The following is a 10,903-nucleotide window of genomic DNA, read 5'->3' on the forward strand; positions in this document are numbered from 1 at the left end:
TGGGATGCTCACTGTCAAAAAGAAAGAAGCAATCAAACAGAAAAAGGAAATATTGACAAGGATGTGGAGAAATTGAAACTCTTGTGCACTGTGGGAATGTAAAATGGTGCAGCCACTATGAAAAACTATACGGAGGCTTCACAAAAAGCTAAAAAGTAGAATTACCCGATTATCCAGTAATCCCACGTCTGGGTATGTATCCCAAAGCATTGAAAAGCAGGGTCTCTAAGAGATATTTGTACAACCATGTTCATTGCAGCATCGTTCACAATGACCATGAGGTGGAAGCAACCAGCACGCCTGTTGAGAGATCAATGGTAAGAAAATGTGGTATATACATACAATGGCATATTATTCAGGCTTAAAAAAGAAGAGAATCCTGTTATGTGCTACAACATGTCTAAACCTTGAGGGTATTATTTTAAGTGAAATTAGTAACAAAAACGCAAGTACTGTATGATTCCACCTACATAATGTATCTGAAGTAGTCAAGCTCATAGTAACAGAAAGTAGAACGATGGTAGCTGGGCATGATGGCTCACGCCTGTAATCCCAGCACTTTGGGAGGCCAAGGTGGGTGGATCTCCCAAGGTCAGGAAATCAAGACCAGCCTGGCCAACACGGTGAAAACCCGTCTCTATATAAAAATACAAAAATTAGCCGGGCGTGGTAGTGTGCACCTGTAATCTCAGCTACTTGGGAGGTTGAGGCACCAGCCTGGGCGACAGAGCAAGGCTGTTTCAAAAAGAAAGAAACAAAGAAGAAAGTAGAATGGTGGTTACCAAGGGACTGGAGTAGGAGTAAATGGGTATAAGGTTTCAGTTTTGCAAGATGAAAATGATCTAGAAGTCTGCCACCACTGAATTGTACAACTAAAAATGGTTAAGATGGTAGATTTTGTTAGGTGTTTTTCACCAATTAAAAAAACAAATTTAATAAAAAAGGATAAAGAGGAGGGAAGCCTAATGTTATACTCTTTATGCCCAAATTTGGCGAAATCGAGCCTTGCCCGCTCTTCTTTCCTATGACAGTGTCCGAACCTTTCTTTTTCCCAGGAGTAGAAACGGCCCCTGCTCCCGCGCAGCCTCCAGGCTGCACCACGCGCGCCCCGCCTCTCTCTCCGCTCCTTACTCCGCCCACCGCAGTTTCCTCCAATCGCGGCCCTCTCCCCGCCCCCTTACCCGAGCCTTTTTCCTGCATCCGGGCCTGAGAGTGCAGGCTTGAGGGAAGCATGGAGGTTCATGGTAAGCCCCAGGCTAGCCCGAGTTGTTCGTCGCCCACCCGTGATTCCTCAGGAGTCCCAGTGTCCAAGGAGCTGCTGACGGCGGGAAGCGACGGCCGCGGAGGTGACGGACGGGTGACGGCTGCATGGGCCGCACACGTGCGGCGGCGGAGGCGCGGCCGGTGCAGTCTGGGGGCCGGCCGGTGGCTCCCTGCCCGGGTTCCGTACCCTCGAGGGGAGCCCCGGGGACTGCTGCGGGGCTCCGGCGTGCCCTGCCCGCGGCAGGGGTGGGGGCTTTGGGGCGGGCACCCGGCTGCGGGCCCGGAATGGTTTCCCCAGCTAGTGGTTCTTAAATTCTGCAAGGTAGTGAGCGCCCACCCTGCCAGGCGCCGCTGCCAGGCATCTGCCCTGCCCTGGAAGCTGGGATGCTCTCGAATTCTTTTGGGGATGGGAGGGCTTTTGGTTTGGCTGCCTGGGTCGGAGCAGTTGGCTGGTAGGGGGAAGCGGAGTAATATTATGCTAACAGTCCCTACCTCTTTCACACCCACACAGACCACCCCTTAGTGCTGCTGTCTTGTAGAGGGAGACATGCATCCAGGAAATCCACACAGCATTTCAGACACTATAGGTAGAATTTAGAAGCATGAGTTCGAATCCCAGCTCCACTAGTAATTAACTGGTGGGACTTAGAGTTATTTTCATTCCCTAAGCCTCAGTTTTTGCATTTGGAAAATGGTGATAGTAGTAATGCCTGTAGAATTTTTGTGAGGAGGAGAATGCGTAAAAAGGCTTGGGCATGTTGTCAGTAAATACTAGCTTGAAGAAAAGGTTTTGTGAGAACCCAGAGATTCCGAAGGAAGTATAATAATGATAACCAAAGCTTATGTAGTCCTTACTATGTATGCCCCAGGAACTAACTCATCTAATCCTCACAACAACCCTTTGCAGAAAATCTGTTATCTCTGTTTTATAGTTGAGGAACCTGAGACATGATTTATCATACAGGTAATTTACTTTCTGCAGATCATGTGGCTAGAAAGTAGCAAAACTGGGACTTGAATTCAAGTAGTCTGGCTCCAGACTCTGTGCTCTGATCACGAATCCAGTAGGCCTTAAGTAGTAGGCATTCAATGGATGTTTGTTGCGCTCTGCTTTGCAGGTGAACAGGATTTGTTTTTTAACCAGAGAGTTAAGGGATTTTCCGGGTATTAGAAATAGGGTGTGCAAAGCCTTGAGTTTTGTACGTTCCCCTCTTGGAACTCCGATGGGATAGAGAGTTGGGATGATTTGAGTAGTGAGAAATGAGGCTGGAAAGGTAGAGTGGGTGACAAAATCCCCAAAAGGCTGCTTTCCTTGGGTTGAACGTCTTCAGGGAAGGGGAAATACCAGGCAAGCATGTTTTACTAATGAAGAAACAAATGCTTGAAGATCAGGTAAGTTGCCCAGTGTTACACAACTAGTAACCATTTCTGGCTTCACTTAACCATTGTTATGCTCTGTACTGTTTCCTCCGTTCTGTCATTGCAGACCCACGTTTGTCTGCTAATGAATTTCTGATCCAGAAAAGTGCAGATTGGTGTGCATTTATTACCTGGCATTGGTGATAGAGGTGAATGAGACAGGTGTAAGAAAGGAGAGGTGGCTGGCTGTACATAAAGAATTAAAATGTTGTAATGGAGCTTGGAGTTCTCCTTTAAAAAAAAAATTTGGGGGGAGTGTGGACAGTCAAGTCTTAAGACTGGTCATGTGAGAGGCTTACTGATGGGCCTTTGTTTTTTTATGCTGTAGTAAATTAAGGGTGTTTGTGTGTCTGTATTTTCAGGTATATGGGACAGGTTGCTCATCAACTCCCAACCTAAGTCCAGAAAGACCTCCACTCTTCAAACAGTTCGGATAGAGAGGAGTCCCTGTAAGTACCTCTTCCCCTCTCTCACCCTCTCTAATGCTGAGTTTTGTCTGATTAAGCTGTGGGACGGTCTCTGCCTTCATTGTCAGGTATCAAACCACAGATAGTCCAGTGGAACAAGTCCTACTTGGGATTTACATGATAAAGTCAGTACACAGAATGGAACTTCTTACATTATTTCTCTACTTTAAGAGGGTAACTTTTTCGTGAAAAATTGCTTGTGGGATGAATTTTGGGAAGTCAAAAACAATTGTTAATCTCCGTGGCAAATTTTTTAGAGGTTACTGAGCCTCAAACTTAATATATATGGATGGAAAACCACAACCACATCCCATTGAATTGGACACAATTATTTAAATGATAAATATTACTTAGAATACAGCATAATGGCCAGTTCTCTTTATTATTCTGTAGTATTGCTGTACTGCACATTCATAAGTATGTCCCACACTCAGACTTTATTACACGAATGCCCTCTATGTAATTCACTCTTAATATTAAAAAAAGGCAAAAATTCAATAAAAACAATGTAAATAAGCATGAAGGTAATGAAGGTATCACATCAATAAACTAAGAAATTATGAGTACTCTGAAAGGAGAATTTAACTGTAACATCATTACTGTAGCACTAAATCTACAATAGCTGAAATGACCATATGGTGGCTGCCCATCCAAAAACCAGTTTTTGTGGACATAGGTTTTTGTTTTGAGGGATTACATACCTAGGAGTGGAATTGCGGGTATATAGAATGTGTAATTTTTTTTTTTTTTTTTTTTTTTTTTTTTTACGAAGAAGAAATTGCCATTTTGCATTTCCACCAGCAAGGTATGAGAGTTTAGTTGCTGCACATCCTAACCAAAATGTGGTATGGCCTTTTTAATTTTAGCTGTTCTAGTGTGGATATAGTGGTATCGCGTTGTGATCTTTATTTGTTTCTAATGGCTAATAATGTTGAGCATCTTTTCATGTGTCACTATTTGTATGTCTTTGGTGAAGTGCCTATTCAAATCTTAAACACATTTAAAAAATCAGGTTTCTTATTGTAAACATCATTCTTGATAGTGCAGCTCTGCTGGAGATAGACTTACCAGCCTTTGTGCGTCTGAGAAAGTATTTTGCTTTCAGTTTTTGGAAGATGCTTTAATGGATTTAGAATTCTAGGTTGACAGTGTGGTTTTTTGCTTTTTCTGTTTTCTCCAGTACTTTAAAGACATCACTACACTTTCTTTTCAGTGGCATTGTTTCTGATGCCAGTGTCTACTGTCATTTTGTGTCATGAATATGGTGTTTCTTTTCTTCTCTGGCTGCCTTTAAGATTCCCTTCATTACTGGTTTTTACCGATTTTATGGTGATGTGCCCTTTGTAGTTTTCTTTGTGAGTCTTGAGCTTGGGTTTGTTGAACTTACTGGATCTATGGGTTTATAATTTTTGTCAAATTTGGGAAATTTTTAGGGATGTTGTTGTTGCTTGCTCCTGTCTCGCCTCTCCTGAAGGGACTCCAAAGACACCTAATTTTGCCAGTTGAGGTTGTCTCACAGCTCATTGATTGTTTGTTTGGGTCTTATGTTTTGTGTGTTTCAATTTGGATAGCTTCTATCGCTGATTTCGTTGAGTTCACTATTCTTCTATATTGTCTAATCTGTTAATTCTATCAAATGTATTTTTTCAAGGTAGATACAGTTTCCATCTCTAGAAGTTTGAGTCTGTTTATATCTTTTTTCTTTGCTTGTGTTTGTGCTTTTCTTTTCTTCCTTGAACATACAAAGTATATTTATAAGAGCTGTTTTAACATTCTTATTGCTGATTCTGTTGTCTGCATCATTTCTGAATCTTTTTTTCCCTACTGTTTATGGATTATATTTTCCTGTTTATTTGCATGTTTGCTAATTTTTTATTAGATGCTGGACATTTTGAATATTATGGTGTTGTGTGTTGAATATTATTTAATTTAGAAGAACTACGACTGGACTAGCCTCAGGGTTCAGCATATACTCTCCTAGAGTACCACGGAATTATTTGGCTTCTGAGGATCGCGGTTCAGGCCGCACATTTTAGTACTTGTTTTGCTCTACTTGATTCATTAGTTGGAAACAAAAGCAGAACCAGATTTTCTATCTGTAGCAATATATTTAAATCTGAGGACAGAGAAATACCTTTATTTGTATTAGTAATTTCTCTTTCTGTATATCTGAAGGGGAATGAGAGCTAACATTCACTATTACGTCGGGCTTTATTTGTGTGCATGCTCTTAGGGAGTCCTTCCAGCACCTTATTTTACAAATAGAGATCGTCTACTTGACCTTGGCCACTATTTTCTTTTCTTCTTCCATATGCTGGACATTTTAGTCATCTGTTATGTAGCCATAGCAGTTACATAAGTTTTGAGAGTCTGTTATATGCATGGTTATGTGCTGGGCCTCTTTTGAGAGAGAAAATAAATATCCTTGTTTGTTGACTGCTCTGTATTTGGCACAGTGACTGACAGTTATCACTCCTCTTTTATGGATTAGTACACTGAGGTTTCAAGAGGTAGAATTAAATGTATTAATTAGGATTCTTGGTTGCAAATGACTAAAATCCAGCTCAGATTGCCTTAAGCAAAAAAAGAAATTATGTTGGCTTTTTTTATTGGGGGAAAAATACTCCAGGCACAGTAGATTTCAGGTGCATCTGGATCCAGGTGCTCAGTGTCCTCAGAGGTCAGCCACTCTGTCTCTTAGTTCTGCTTTCCTGGGTATTGGCCTAATCTAGAGCATACTCTTCCCCCAGGTGTGGAGAGTTGCCAGTTTATCAGCAGCTTCAGCCTTATATTCAGCCAACTCAGTCATTCACTCAGAAAGATTTCTCTCTCAATAGTTCCAACAAAAGGTCCTGAGTGATCTATTATTGGCCCGACTAGAGCAGCGTGTCACTGTGATGCCACTAAAGCACAGTACAGTGGCCAAGGATATGGAGGATGTAGGCATGTATGGGGTGAGGGGCAAGAGTGACTAAGAGTGACACAAGCTTAAAAGGAAAGCCAGGGTTATATTATCAGAAGAAAGGGAACAGATGTTGGGTAGGCAGAAATAACCACTACTTAATTAACTGGCCCAAGGTAATTCAGATAGAGGTAGAACTAGGATTCTGTACATACCTAGTCATTCGTACCCTAAAGCCTCAGAACCTGGTGCTCTTAACTGTTAAGTCACACTGCCTCCCTATTTAGTTACTATTTGTTGAATGCCAGCCTTCTAGGAGTTTACAGTCCTGGGGGTATATGAGAAACATAAAACATTTGTGAAACAATTAATTGCTGGATTGTGTAGTCCTACTGTTTTATTCAGAAGAGGATGGAGGGTTTTTAAATGAAGGGAACTAAAAGATATGTAATTATGGTTGTTATTATTAATACTCAATTCAGAAGTGTTTATAGGAAATCCTGGGTTTCAGAATTTACTAGCATAAATGTTGATATGCTGTATTTACTTTCCACAGTATTGGACCAGGTACAGACATTTCTCCCACAGATGGCACGGGCAAATGAAAAGCTAAGAAAAGAAATGGCAGCTGCACCACCTGGTCGTTTCAATATTGAAAACATTGATGGGCCTCATAGTAAAGTTATACAAATGGTAACTATGCTTTGTTTTCATATGGTGAAATTACTGGTCTGCCTGTCACCTAAGAAGAAGAGAACTTTTCCATTTTATTTTCAAGTTTTCATTTTCCTGGTGTTAGCTCATGTTTCCAATGTTGTATAGGTACATAGTCATTTTATGATTTAGTCATTTTAGTCATATGATGTCACAGGAAGGTTTTTTTTTCTAAGTCAAATGCTACATTTGTTATTCTGAAGCATTAATTTACTCGATGTCCTAACTGGGTTTTTTTCTGTCCAAGCCCCAAAAGAGGTAATCATAGCCTGATTTATTGAGTATGCAAAAATAAATGATGTGTGGAAGAGAGCAATTGATTACATACGCTATGTGCAAAAATGTTCTCTCAGTTTATACTCATATCTTGTTTCTGCAGTGGAATTCCGTTTATAATATCTGTGTCTGGACCAAGCTGAGACAATTGTTAAAAATATGTAATTCATTAGCCATTCTATTCAGCTCTCCCTCCAGAATAGATCCCAAATCCAACCACTTTGTACAACCTCTGCAGTTCCTTTGGACCTTTGTTGGCCCAGGTAATTATGGCCTCTCCTTTGGAGTATTGCAGCAATTTCTTAGCAGGTTTTCCTGCGTTCACTGTTTCTTCCCTGGGGTCCGTTGTTCACACAGTTTGGGACCTGGGGGCTTCCCATCACGTTTCAAATAAACTAAGTCCTTCAAAGAGTCCATATGATCCTGCCTGCAGTTCTCTATCTCAGAGGTTCCCAACCCCCAGGCTGTGGACTGGTACTGGTCTGTGGCCTGTTAGGAAGCAGGTCGCACAGCAGGAGGTGAGCGGTGGGTGAGAGCGCATTACCACCTGAGTTCTGCCTCCTGTCAGATCAGCAGTGGCATTAGATTCCAATAGGAGCGCAAACCCTATTATGAACTGTGCATGTAAGGGATCTAGGTTGTTGTGCGCTCCTTATGAGATTCTAATGCCTGATGATCTGAGGTGGAACAGTTTCATCCCCAAAACATCCCTGCCAAGGTCCGTGGAAGAATTTTCTTCCACAAAACTGGTCCCTGGTACCAAAGAGGTTGGGCACTGCTGCTCTGTCTGACCTTATCTCCTACACAGTCCTCATTTACTGCCCTCCAGCACCAGTCTCACTGCAGCCGCTCTTCTCCCCTGCGGTTTTCTCAGGTAGAATGCTTTTCCCTAGATTTCTCCATTTCGACTCCCTCTGTCTCTTTTCAGTTGTCACCTGATCAGGAGGCCTTCCCTGATAGCTGTATTATTATTTTATCCTGCTTTATTTTTCCATATTTTCACAACCCTACATTATGCTTTATATGTATTTGTTTATTGCCTTTCTTTCGCCTCTGGAACAAGAGTCAACAAATGTTTCTGTAAGAGGCCAGATAGTAAATACATTAGGTTCTGTGGGCCTTACTGTCTCTGTTGTGACTGGTGAACTCTGCTGTCATAGTGTGAAAGCAGCCACTGACAATACATACATGAATAAGCACGGGGAAAACATTTTATTGGGGAAAAAAAAACTCCAGGAGTGGTGATTTCAGGTGCACCTGGATCCAGGTGCTCAGTGTCCTCAGCGGTCAGCCGCTCTGTCTCTTGGTTCTGCTTTCCTAGTGTTGGCCTAATCTAGAGCATGCTCTTCCCCCAGCTGTGGTAGGTTTCTGGTTTATCAGCAGCTTCAGCCTTAGAGTCAGCAACTCACTCAGATTTCTCTCTCAACAGTTCCAACAGAAGGCCCGGAGTGATTTCTTATTGGCTCAATTAGAGCAGTGCGTCACTGTGTATGGGTGCTGAAATCAGAATTTCATATAATTTTCACCTTTCGTGAATAGCAGTATTTTAATTTTTTTTCCCCAACCACTTAAAAATAGAAAAAACATTCCTACTTTGTGAGCTGAACAAAAGTAGGCGGTGGGCAGGATTTGGCCTGCAGGTTGTAATTTACTGGTCTCTGCCTGAAAATGTAAATTTCACCAAAGCGAGGGGTTTGTTTTGATTTTTTTATTGTTATTGAGTCTCTAGTACCTAGTGTAGTGCCTAACTCATGTTAGTATTTGCTGAAAGAATGTTGTTGAATGTGTTTAGGGTATATAGAATTGGGCCGTAGCAGATATTTTAGACACTTAGAGTAAATTTAAATCATCATTATGACAGACCCTGGTAACTAAAAATATAAAAGAGCCATGTTGTATTAAAAACATTTCTTATCCTTGTGGCCTGGTGTGCTGTCTCATGCCTGTAATTGCAGTGCTTTGGGAGGGCAAGGTGGGTGGATCATTTGAGGTCAGGAGTTCAAGACCAGCCTGGCCAACAGGGTGAAACCCCATCTCTACTGAAAATACAAAAATTAGCTGGATGTGATGGGGCACACCTGTAGTCCCAGCTACTCAGGAGGCTGAGAGGCACAAGAATTGCTTAAGCCCAGGAGGCGGAGGTGGCAGTGAGCTGAGATCACACCACTGCACTCCAGTCTGGGCAGCAGAGCAAGACTCTGTCTCCAAAAAAAACCAAATTCTTATCCTTTGTGTTTCAATATGTTTGCTGAATGTTGGTTATTCCCAATATTGTTTTATTACGACTTTTTAAGGAACTGCTCTGAAATAGATTTCCTGTCCACTACTTTTTGCAGGATGTGGCTTTGTTTGAGATGAATCAGTCGGATTCAAAAGAAGCGGACAGTTCAGAAGAGAGTTCACAAGACAGTTCAGAGAACAGTTCAGAATCAGAGGACGAAGATGACAGCATCCCATCTGAAGTCACCATAGATAACATTAAGCTTCCCAATTCTGAAGGTGGAAAAGGCAAGATTGAAGTTTTGGACAGTCCAGAAAGTAAAAAAAAGAAATAGTCAAATAAATTATCTGAAAAGAAACAGGTGACATATGTCTGCAAATTCTGTGAAAAAGAATGTGATTCACGGGTTCTTTTGCTTTTCAGGCACCTATGGTGCTTTTATATGTTAAAAACTTTAGACAAGTTAAATTTGACAGAGTTTCCTTGGGCAAAGAATGATTAATGAGTTAGGTAACATTGTAAACTGAAAGGGGTTCAGAGACCTCCGCTCTACAGCAAGAAAAGTGTGCTTTTATCAGCTGAACACAGAAGTAGTGTACAGGAATAACTTGATGGGTTACAGCTAGGTGTTTGCCTAAATAAGGCAAAGAGGAGACCTAAGGCTGCCTGATGTCCCATAGGTATGGTCTGATCTAAGGAGATCTAAGGCTGCCTCGTCCGATGGGCTGAGGCTTGGCTGTTTGTGATTGGCCAGACTTGGCTATTTGTTATAAAAATACACTCCTGAGTTAGGTTTTGGTGTGTTCTTGATTGCAGTTAGTAATGGCCTCGTGCTTATTTAACAGTTTCCTTTTGGTCAGTCTCTCGATCTTGAAGAGATTGACCAAAACCTTAGGCATTGATGCCACTCTCCATCACCATTATAATGGACTTGTTTGGTCTCAGTATGGCATTCACAAGTCATGATGTCAGGTCAGTAAGACCTTTTAATGCATAATGGATGGCTGCATAAAAGTACTTAAGACTCTTGAGAGGGTATCACACACCAAGGAGACTATTACAATGACTTTCAGGAGAATAATACCAAGAAACTGAAGTGTACTCTTTGACAGGAGCCCCTATGAGCCATACTCATCAAAATCAAACAAGTCAAAGTTCAGGCAGTATAGACAGTTCACCAGTATTTGAGACCAGTTAATCATTGTATTTGTTTGGGAAGTGATGGTGATTAAGGACTGTGGTTGCTGTAAAATGGTCTTATTTAAAGAGGTAGCCATTTTTTGTCATTAGCCTTGTAACAAAAGTCATAGGAATCTGGAGACCCACTGGAAAACAAAGATTAGAAAACCTTGGGAAAGCCCAGCTTGTCGTCCACTGTTTGGGATGCCTGCAAACTAACCGTTAGCTCCTCCTGCAAACATCATGTGTTCTGTTCCCTTGAGAAATTTCTTTCATGCATATGGTGGCAGTGTCCAAAGAAACAATAGTATCAGCTACAAATTGTATTGAATTTTCTGTAGTAGCAAAATCTGGAAAAATAGGTACAACATTCAGTTTTGTTTAGCACCATTCATAACCCCCAACATGAGCAAAGAGGAGGTCTAAGGCTGCATGATATCCCATTAAGTGCTTTTGTTAAAT

General features: G+C 41.6%; 1 protein-coding gene across 2 annotated transcripts; it reads left to right on the forward strand.

Annotated features, from left to right (window-relative positions):
- Positions 1-1,182: 1,182 nt before the first annotated feature.
- On the forward strand, positions 1,183-9,620 carry NOPCHAP1 (NOP protein chaperone 1). 2 transcript variants are annotated; one of them, XM_004053798.4, is made up of 4 exons: positions 1,183-1,346; positions 3,045-3,131; positions 6,608-6,744; positions 9,378-9,620. In XM_004053798.4, exons 1-4 carry the CDS (start codon positions 1,232-1,234, stop codon positions 9,594-9,596), a joined length of 558 nt encoding a protein of 185 aa, XP_004053846.1. In that variant the 5' UTR covers positions 1,183-1,231; the 3' UTR covers positions 9,597-9,620. The 2 variants fall into 2 exon arrangements, with proteins under 2 accessions (XP_004053846.1, XP_018894946.1); XM_019039401.2 differs by having other exon boundaries at positions 1,183-1,244.
- Positions 9,621-10,903: the final 1,283 nt, after the last annotated feature.

The sequence above is a fragment of the Gorilla gorilla genome, chromosome 10 (assembly GCF_029281585.2).
Source record: "Gorilla gorilla gorilla isolate KB3781 chromosome 10, NHGRI_mGorGor1-v2.1_pri, whole genome shotgun sequence".
Lineage (NCBI taxonomy): Eukaryota > Metazoa > Chordata > Mammalia > Primates > Hominidae > Gorilla > Gorilla gorilla.

Excerpts from the sequence above, each read along its gene's own strand:
- NOPCHAP1 (XM_004053798.4), top strand. The coding sequence starts at position 1,232 with ATGGAGGTTCATGGTAAGCCCCAGGCTAGCCCGAGTTGTTCGTCGCCC. Across the intron at positions 1,347-3,044 it reads GGGAAGCGACGGCCGCGGAG|GTATATGGGACAGGTTGCTC; the intron begins GTGACGGACGGG and ends CTGTATTTTCAG. Across the intron at positions 3,132-6,607 it reads TCGGATAGAGAGGAGTCCCT|TATTGGACCAGGTACAGACA; the intron begins GTAAGTACCTCT and ends TACTTTCCACAG.